Source organism: Montipora foliosa, unplaced genomic scaffold, assembly GCF_036669935.1.
Source record: "Montipora foliosa isolate CH-2021 unplaced genomic scaffold, ASM3666993v2 scaffold_395, whole genome shotgun sequence".
NCBI lineage: Eukaryota > Metazoa > Cnidaria > Anthozoa > Scleractinia > Acroporidae > Montipora > Montipora foliosa.
In genome coordinates, this window is record NW_027179695.1 from 880001 (window position 1) to 890655 (window position 10655).

The 10655-nt window shown below is 38.5% G+C and overlaps 1 protein-coding gene and 1 long non-coding RNA gene across 2 annotated transcripts in view; both read right to left on the reverse strand.

The window, feature by feature from the left end:
- Positions 1-3838, reverse strand: part of LOC137987904 (NLR family CARD domain-containing protein 3-like) — a 55105-nt gene extending 51267 nt beyond the window's left edge. The window contains exon 1 of the mRNA XM_068833987.1: positions 3653-3838. Within this exon, the coding sequence (XP_068690088.1) occupies positions 3653-3659 (7 nt within the window). The 5' untranslated portion in view covers positions 3660-3838. The remainder of the gene's footprint in view (positions 1-3652) is intronic.
- A 2484-nt stretch (positions 3839-6322) lies between these two features.
- Positions 6323-10213, reverse strand: LOC137987906 (uncharacterized). The gene is made up of 4 exons (XR_011120716.1): positions 9099-10213; positions 8621-8716; positions 8121-8232; positions 6323-7033 (listed from the first exon to the last, which is right to left on the reverse strand). It is a non-coding gene; the product is annotated as an uncharacterized lncRNA (long non-coding RNA).
- Between the last annotated feature and the right edge of the window lie 442 nt (positions 10214-10655).

Consider the following 10655-nt stretch of genomic DNA (forward strand, 5'->3'; position numbering starts at 1 on the left):
TGTGGGAAAGAAATTTACATCGATCGATTCGAAGTCAATTCCATGCATTTATTAACTTTACACAGAAAATCGCCGGTAGAACTACGCATTGTTTTCGTAACGAATTTTTTCCACCAAATTGTCGATGTTTCAACGAAATCATCGCTTGTTCGTATGTGAAGAATTTATTTTTCATCGGAATTTCCGCTTGTAAACCAGATGCATATTTACCGTCGCTTAAACGTCGTCTCCAATTCGCAATTCGCAGTTTGCAATTTCGACGATTCCCATACAATTTAACAAATCAAAAATCGTCTTCGCTTACTCATGCAACTGCAGAGAGAGAATTTATACGCGAAATCGATTGATTTCGCATAACACATTAGTTCCTAATATATGCCAGAAATTTACGCTTCGGTTACTCTCACGCTACGCGAATCGCGTCGCGCAGGAAACGCGACGCGAGGTGGTAACTTACTTTTGAGCGGTACTGTAAAACAACATACTTTTTAGCCAAGAAACTTTGGTTTCAGTGTTGTACATAACAGCAGAGTTAATAAAATATTACCGAGAACTCAACGAAGAGGTAAATCAGCGACTAAATTTCCTGTGGCGAGTGGCAATTAATGTTTATTTCAAGCTTCTTATGCAAATTTTGGACAGAGAATATTAAGTTACAAAAAATATTCCACTTCAAGGTCGTTAAAAAGCACACTAAATAAAATACTAACGAGAACTCTACGAAGAGGCAAATCAGCAACCAAATTTCCTGTGGTGAGTGGCAATGTTTATTTCAAGCTTCTTATGCAAATTTTGGACAGAGAATATTAAATTATAAAAAACATTCCACTTAAATGTCGTTAAAAAGCTTTATTTTTAGGCCTTCAATTGGACGAAAAATGCCACAAAAACCTTTTCCAGTGTAAAAAGTTATTGAAACAAACAAAATATTTGCTATCAGCGGCAAAAACCCCTTCCTATTCTAATTGCGTGCGTGCAAACAAGGAACAACAGTAATTAAATAAATTTCAGTCTCACACTTCAGGATCTTAAAACCCTTTTCGGAAGAACCTTGACCGTGAATAATGAAGCACAAAAGAGACAACAAGCTTTCTTTCAAATAATTCTTCACAGTCACATTTCTATATTTTTTTTTACTTGAAGACTGTGCAGAGTTGAGTACAAAATAAAGGTAAATTGCCAGACAAATGAGATGCGACTTCAGTAAACAATGTGATGCATTCAAGGCGTTCGATTCCTTTTAAACCCATACAGAATTTGCCGTTCGGTTTCAGTCTTGTACACCACAGTTCGCCAAAGAACATTGGAAGCAAAGCTCACTTCGTGACAACATCCAACGGCGAAACATGCAATTGTTGTTGCTTTGAAGATTCCAGATCTTTATTTTTCACTGTCTGTCTTGTTTATTCAATTGACTTTTGAGCTCCATAAGGGTATATTTTGTTTAAAGATTCACTAAAACACCATTCGTGTTACAATGACTTTCGACACCAATGAAGGTCAAGATAAATATTCTGTGCCCACCGGACAAAATCTACCCATTTCTACCAGCCCCTGAAACTGATGAAACATACTCCCAGAAGACTCTACACACAGACACTACTTAGCAGGGGAGGGATAGGGAAGACTTTTCTCGACACGGAAAAGCAAAATAACAATAATTATAATACGGAGAAATGAAACGCAGATTCCGACTGGGTTTGGCAACTCAGTAACAAACAAATTTTACCCTTTTCCGACTGGGATTGCCATACTGGCAACCCAGTAATAATATGGTTCCAGACTATCTTAGTTCGTACTTTGTCTTCCGTTCTGATACTTTAACCTATAATCTAATCTTGAGACAGTGACTGTACGCGTACACTTGCCATCCCTCAGCGCCACACTAATTATTGTAAAAGAAGTCTGTCCTATAGCGGAGCTGTATTGTGGAATAGTCGGCCCTTGGATAATCGACAGTCACCCTCTCTTAATGAATTATCTAAATCTAAGCTGAAGAACTACAAGTAACATGTATGACTTTAATAGTAGTCTTATGTAAGTTTTATGTTGCTTTTATACACGGCTTCCTTGTAAAGCAGGTTTCCTATCATTTCTTTTATTGTAGTAGTCTTACGTAATTTAATTTAGTTAGGAAGTCAGATTTATTTAATTCATTACTGTTACCATGTCTAAATATAGCATCTCCCTTTCCTTAAATACTACCTCGTCTTCCACCTATACTGCACCTCCCCATCTGCTTCCCTTAATACACTGTACCTTTACTTAACAGGTGCCCCTACTACATGTATTTATGCAAATTTAAAGACACCATAATCATGTTCATCTTGTAAAATCAAGGAGGTACCTTTCTCAATTAGAACACCTTATATAAGTAAAGTCTGCTACGAGCCTAGTGGGCCCATCAGGCCAACGCTTATATCTGGTTACTGTAGCATGTAGCAACTAGGAATATTTCCTACTCCCCCCTGGATGGGATGCTAGTCCACCGCAGGGAAATCCCCAGCATTAAGTTTGCCGGTACCCATTTATACACCTGGGTGAAGAAAGGCACTGTGAGAGTAAAGTGTCTTGCCCAAGAACACAACACGATGTCCCTGGCCAGGACCCGAACCCGGACAAGTAGAGTCAAGCGCACCAACCATGAGGCCACTGCGCCTCCCAGAACACCTTGGATACCCTTGTAATAATCATAAGCGGATCGCAAGTTTCTTTCACTCATACTCTTCAAATACTTCAGATGATTGCAAACAGTGGTTTGATGGCTGTTCACTGGTTTGAATTATTCAACCCAGTTTAAAAATTCTTGGCTAGTTTTAAAATTTTGAACAAGTTGAAAGAAATTTAAACCACAACACAAGCACCCTTCTGCTGTAAGTTATAAAAATGGAACTGAAATTATTGAGTGGATGAACTTGAAGCATTTAATTGGCTCAGTCATTCCTTTACTTTTCAAATCCCTTGCTTCTAAATCATTGAAATTAAGGTGTCAGCAGGTTTGGTTTTCAGTAAATCAGGATAACATTTCACAGCCAATAAGAAGGCAAAAACAATGCTATCATACATGTACAGTGTACATGTAGTTATTTACTTGTATGGATTGTGCTATTACAGTAGTTTACATGTATCTCCACCTCCACTTCCATCATGTATTCCCCTTTAGTTTTAATTTGATTATTTGTTTGCGCGACCCTGGCATGTATGGTTGTACTAGTAAACTGTGAACAAAAAATTAATGAATGTTCCACTTCAAGTTTGAGATCAAAACCAAGAGCTGCAGAGTGAGTGAGTGAGTGAGTAACCACTCACACTACCTAAAGTACATCTCCAAAAGGATAAAAATTTTATTCTGATGAAAGAGTTAAGGATGGTGCCTACTAGTTCAAAGGCATTTTTGTGCAGTTTACAAATATATGGGAGAAGAGGATCTTAACAAGCATTACTGAAATCCAAAAAGAAAACTTGGGGTAACCACTCATTTTTCAAAGATAATTAACCCATTGACCCCTGGGAGTGAGACTGGGAGTGACAAATTTTACTGTCTAACGCCACCCGCATGTCTTGACATGCGCAGAATGTACCGGCTTAGTAGAAACCGTCCTCCGTTTTTAATCCAAAATCTCTCATAATAATGTCTTTACTTGCACTATACCTTCCATGTTTTCCTAGTTTGACCTTTACACCACCACCATCATGTTTCCATTGCTTTGAAAGATTCTTTTAATGATCACCATCTTGTCAAGTCTTTTGATCATCATCATATTGTCCAAAGGAACTTCATGTAGTACATCTCAAAACCACCATTTAAGCATCCATGACTTGTCTTGTCTGTGTCCCTAAATTTCAAGAGGGGAAAAGGATAATACAACTTGGTACCTCGTGATTAGATTTAATTCGTTCACTACAATGATCTTCCATGATATCAATCATCCCAACCTTGGTGTTTCAATTTCAGATACTTCGTGTAAATTCTTTGTTATGCATATGCATACACTTCGTACAGGACATATAGTTTGTCTTGCACTTGCCCAGCTCTTAGATGGCCTGATAGATCACATAGTAGAGCAGTACACAACGCGATTGCACGTTAAGGATGTTTCTTTAGGTTTTTATTGCAATTTTTCTTGCATGAGTTGTTCATTTCCAAAATCAATCACCTTAACTCTGCAGTTCAAATATACCATATTTCACATATTCTCTCTATCACGCATTCACTTTGTACAAGATACATGTATACAGTGTGTATACTAGATGAACTCCAAAATGGCCAGGTCACAAAGGACTTGATACTGTAGCTCAGAGCAATGCAATCACCTGGTTATGGGTTCAAATCACGTCCAAGCCTGGACTTTTTTCAGGCTTTTTTCACAACTTCTTAAGCTGCTCAAGTCACTTCAATTCGTCCTTGTCACACGGCGGCCATATTGTCCCAGGAGACCAAAAGAGCTTGGTTTTACCACGCCAAGCCTCGCAGTGCAAACCATTGGGGTGAGGCTTGACGTGGTAAAACAAAGCTTTTTTGGTCCCCTGTGACAATATGGCCGCCGTGTGACAAGGGCGAATGATCTCTTTGACAAAAATCATCTCAACTCACAGTTCAAATATACGATGCTTCATATATATTCTCTATCTAGCATAACAATCAACGTTGTATTTTTGAATTTGCAATAAAAGGAGGTTACAGCGCCACCTCCACCAGTTTTAAAATTTTCAGGCAAAACGCTTATGATTCACGCAAATGCACTTGAGATAAATTATTTCCAGAATCCAGTTTCTTCAACACAACCAAAAGTGCCATATTGACACGTTTGAAAGAACTACCTTCGGGAGAGCAACACAGCATTAATTTGAAAATAGAAAGTTGGTACTCATCATTAAAACACAGGAAGAGCCACAGGAGAGACCCCTTTTTCTTTTAATAATAATATTTCAGAATTTTAACAAGACTGAGTGGGTGTGCCAATAACCAGCTGATTTCTACCGGAAGTTGCGGGGCATGCTGGGTTAAAAATTAGGGGGAACTAGCTCCAGTCTCCATTCTAAAAAAACACGCGCGGAGAAAATGGCGTCGATTTGTTTTCATTTTTCGCTAGGTCGTTCCCAAGGGAGAAATAACCTTTTTTTCTTGTACTGTGGCTTGAACGTTTGGTTTTAATAGCCTTAATTATAATTTTAAAGAGTAAAGTTGGTATACCACTTCCCAGCTTGCTGATAAATCGTTTAAATCACCAGCTCTTACAGAAGTTCGTTCGCGTCCAGGCGTCCTTGTTTCTAAATATTTAAGCAGACAGGTTTGTTTGTCCTGAAACCGACTGAAGAACACAGAAGCCTTACATTACTAATAAAATTATGAAAAGGCGATGCTAACAGTGTGGTTTTTGCTTGAGATGGTTAACTGCAATGTCGAACAAGATGCGCTTGTTGACATTTCCCCGCTATGATTTTCATAACCCGCTCGACGACTCGCAAACAATTTTTAACGAGTTAATTAATGGCATTGGAATCTGGCGGGAAGGTTGCGGCATAATTGCATCCCTGAGCAAAACAAAAGGCTTTAGGAGAAAAACATCACGACTATTAACCCATAAAAATATTTTGCGAAATTAAAGTGACACCTCGCGTGACCACTACTTATACCTTAAAATCACGTCATCGCCAGATGCACAAAAAAATTATTGGGGTTTGAACATACTACTCCTGTTCACCATGCCCAAGGTCTTTAGTTGTTCCGTCTGTGAAAACAATTATCAAACAGGTCGCGGATTGAGGAAACATTTTCAAACCCACCCAGGACACAGGCGCGAAGAAAATGTAAGAAACTCGCCGATGCAAGCTGCTGCTGCAGCCAACAATTTCCTGGACGTCTCGCAACACCACCGCTCTGCAAGGCTTAAAGAACTTATGAAGCTTTTAACACCAAATGAATTTTCAACTGTGGTTTTAGGTAGTATTTCCAGGCATGAGTCAACTTCATCATTTCTCTTAGCACGAAGTAAGCTTACACAGGGCACAGTTTCAGAAAGCAAGTTACGGGGAGAATTGGACGTTCTTCTCGCGATGGTGGCGGAGGGTTACCCAGATTCGCTTCGTTATTGCTTAAAACAACCCTCAGTTTTTACCCTTTATTCCAAACCACAAGATGAAAGTATATCCCCGAATTATCACTCCAAGGAAAAACTTTTGACTCCAGTAAAATGCAGAAAATGGGTTCAATTCATTGACGATTTAAACATGCCCCAAGATCAACAAGAAAAAGCTGAGTTGGTCGACTTTATTATTTCACATCAGGATGGAGACTTTTTTAAGAGCACACTCATGCCAGTCATTTTTAAGAAGAATTTTAATCATTTTGTACAGTTTGCAGCTGAGCTAGTTAGTAATTTTGACATTGGCTACACTAAATATCAAAACATAGTCCGAAATCAGCTTGGTAAAGAACTAGAAGAGGTTTTTGGAATCAATATCATGGTACCAAAAGATGACATGTGTGAAAAGCTCAAGGTACAAAAGGAGGCTCTGCAAGAAAGTTTGTCACTGACTTTTAGTGAACACAATGGTGTTGTTGCAGCATACACAAATGTTAAAAACACTGTGGAATGGCTACTAAGCAAAAAAACTCTACAGGAAACAATAATGGTCCCTAAAGAAAAATTACTTGTTTATCACTACATTGATGCGTTCCCATGGATGCAGTGGAGCAAGTTCTTTACTGGAGAAACAGCAATAAGAGTCAAATTAGTGGAGCCCCACAACCTGTTAAGCTCCATTGTCACAGTGTGTTCTTGGTTAGGCCCAGATAACTACAACCATGTAAGTAATCTTGGACGAGAAACCCTTCAACAGCTGTCCAGTTTGAAGTCAGTATATCACCCAATTCTGAAGAAGAACATAGAAGTCATTGTGCGTGGTGTTGCAGACGGCTGTCAGCGAAGGTCAGTTACTGGAAGTTCTTCTGCCAGCTCCTGTTATCCGATTCCTGAGTCACCAGAACACCAAAAGCAACTTGGGGATATGAGAATCATCTGCAATGAGCCTGTATGGAAAGTAGAAATGACTGAGAAAGGAGAAGAACAGTTCAAGACATGGTTAGGAAAGCGAGTGGATAATACTGAAAACAGGTTATTATTTGATTAATGGCACTTAACTTATATCAATTAATTGAATTTCCTTTTTAGTAAGATTAACAGTAGGCCTTTCCAGCATGAGCAAACATGAGCATTTTTTTTTTTTTAACTTAAATCTTCCAAATACAAAACAAAGGAATGAATGATTTTAAATATGTTCATATATTGTTCAACAGTTACATAAATACCACACCAATCATAGATAAAAACTAATGTTATTCAATGTGGAAAACTTTATTAAGTTTTACACTACATGTACATGTGTTACATTTGGAAAACACCCTTAAATTAACCAAAAATGTTTAATATCATTTATGGCAGACGAGAATATGCAAAGAAGCACCTTGGTCAAACTGGACATCCCAATGCTTCTCAACTTGACCTAGCAAATTTCTACCCTGCAATGATGCACCAAGCTACAAGAGCTACAGAAACTATTGTGCGAAGAATTGGCCAAGTAGCTGATGCTCTCAAACAAAATAAAAAACAGTGGTTTTTACAAGTACAGAAAGTTGCTCGAAAAATTTGTTTAAGCAGTTATGATGTCACATTTGATGAAACTGGTGTTTTAGCCTTCTATGAAAAAGCAGAGGAACTTTTGAACAACTCTGGTTTTAGCCCTTTGGTTAGCGAAATATTGGTATGTTTTTGCACTGGCCTCAAAAAGATTTTCCAATGGATTTTAAACACTCCGAAAGAATTAACCAGACAGGAGTATGAATGCCAAGCAAGAGTTTTGTTAGGATTTCAATTTATTTTAATTTTTGGCTCTCAAACTGTTACTGCCACTGTGAAAGAACTGGTAGCTTACACTGGGTTTTATGTGGAGAAGGCTCGTAAAGATGCCGCCTTGAGTGGACTCCCTTTGACCTTGCGCAATTTCAATGACAGTATCATGGAAACCAAACACAAAGAAGCCAAACAAGGCAACTACATTTACAGTGGTGGGCGAGCAGGTGAAACGGGAAAGATAGACTATCAAAAACGAGTACTCACCCAACAATTCTGTCACGAATGGGCATCTGTTGAGAACCAAGAGAAGAAAGGGTGCAGCTACTCGTCAGACTTTAAAGTCCACAAAAAGGAAAATGAGGATTTGCCAAAACATCTGAACAAAAAGAAAATGGTATGAAATATTAAATATATCTGTATAAATGTAACAAACAAAATACATGTAGCTTCTTTATCTCCATTCATTTAAAATAACTCCTAGACTACTATATACACTGTATATAGATATATAAAAAGTTGTTTCTTAAGTGGTTGAGGAAAAATTATGATGAGCCCAAAACTTCTAGATCCTAACCCTGGAATCCTGGGTGCCCAACACTTATGCTTACACTGTATATGAAAAAAAAATTTTTTTCCAGTCACCCCAAAGGCCAAAGTTAGTCACCTGTGGCACCCAGGCACTTCTAGTAGACAGCCCTGCTCGTTGTGTATGTTGCTGTTTAGTTGAATATCATTGACACACTCACAATGTTCATAATACCTACCTGCTCTTTTACAACAGCACATTCCTTTTAAAGACACCTCAAGAAAGTCAATTCAAGAGGAACCATCTTCTGCTACCAATAGATCACACTCTGTTCCTGAAATTGAGGTACATGAAGGCACTATATTAAAGCACTAACATAACAAGTTCATCTGGCAAATTTTGTTTGACTGATTCTGGTCAGCATATCTGTAAGGCCAAAGATAATCTGTATAGGAGTTCTAAACCCCATGGAAACTCAGATCACCTATGAACTAATATAAATACACAAAAAAAAAATAAATCCGAAGGATACATTAAGATATGAAAGTAAGAAATGAAATAAAAAACGCTACCTACTTAAAAATCACAGAGTAAAATAATGTCTGGTAGTAACTAATCATTTATTTCTAGAAACAAATGATCGATTTCAGTGAACTGAGTTCTGTGATAGAACTAGGAATTAGGACACAGGCTAAAATTGGATCATATTAACTTACCGGCTCCATTAATTGTTCCAGATAAAAGAATCAAATACAGATGTCGAAGGTGGTATTTCTGTTCGTCCTTGGCCAAATATCGACTCCACATTAACCCAACAGATGACGCAAAACTATCTTCAGGCAGCGAAAACATACTTCCAGTCGTCTAACGTCATAGAAATTACGACCGAAACAGCCAGAGAGTTTGCCTCAAGATCCAACACTTGTAGGGTGAATAACTCAACAAACTTGAACAGTATCAAATCAACAGTTCAAAGTCTTAACGTAACAAGAGCCGATCCAAGAGTAACACACGAGTTATTTACTATGAAGTTAATATCAAGCAAACCACAACAGCCGGGCACATTTGTCATTGAACATCAAAAAGAGAAATCAGCCATCCTTCGAAGAAAAATCGTTATTCCATATGAAGACGTGCTAGGATTGCAAATAGATGACAGAAAAATTATTCTGGACACGTACCAAAGACCCCAAACATTTTACAAAAAAAAGGATGAGTCCGGCCGTCAGAGTTTGACAGCATGGTCAGAATATTCCGAAGGTTCCGATACGTCTGGTTCGGTTGAGAAGACTCGACTCGAAATTAACTTCCACCAGCCAAACAAAAGCGTAAATGCTTTAATTCAGTCCGACAGATATCTCCAGATGGCAGCCAACGGGGGAATACGAGAAAACTACCATCAGCAGAGGCAAGACATCATCGATCCGGAGGCGTTCTTCCCCGTAGCCAAAAACCCCCAAACAGTCCGCGCAGCACAGCTCGCCGTCTTAGAACTACTTAAACAGGCAGATGGAAGTAATGTGTCTTGGCTTATCAAAATGTTCGGCGGAATTCAACATCTTTTCAAGCAATCTTTAAGCCAGAGTAGTCGTCATGTGCCTATTAGTTGCGTCGAGAAGGAAGAATGATCATGACACACGGTAAGAGTTTAACCTTGTCCCGGAGCTTTGAACAGCTATCCGCCGCTATATCAGCATAAATAACACGTTTAACTTAAGAAATCCGATGTCTTAAAACCGGCCTGGAGTATCGCAAAATTCTCAACAAGCGAAAAAAAGTGTCGAGCTAAGCACGATAAAACCCACAACACTCAAACGCCATGCTTATGTATATTTCGTTTCGCGAACGCTCGCGCGTGAATGGACCCCCAAAGCTGTTTGCGAGTCGTGCGCTGATTGGTTTAAATTTGAAGACCTGTCAAACAGAGATCAGCTGGAAAGGCCTTAGAATAATTTATATGATGTTTGAAAAACTGTTTCAGAATTTCAACTATTTCAGGAGAATATGTGAGAACCAGGAACCTTTTTTTTCATTGCAATTAAAGTGCGTTCATATCTCAGTTTACTCAAAGTTTGGGCATTGTGAATTATTATTTTTTGGCCGATGCGGCACTTATTCGAGGAATTTCGTATAACCAGGAAAAACACTATAAACTGTTCCACAACGACAAAGGAGTTTGCTCTCGTTATCATGAAATTCTTGGGTTTTTTTCACCGCGTGAATTTCTCTCGTAAGATTTACTATCAGTTTAGTATCAGTCCCTAGGAAAATTA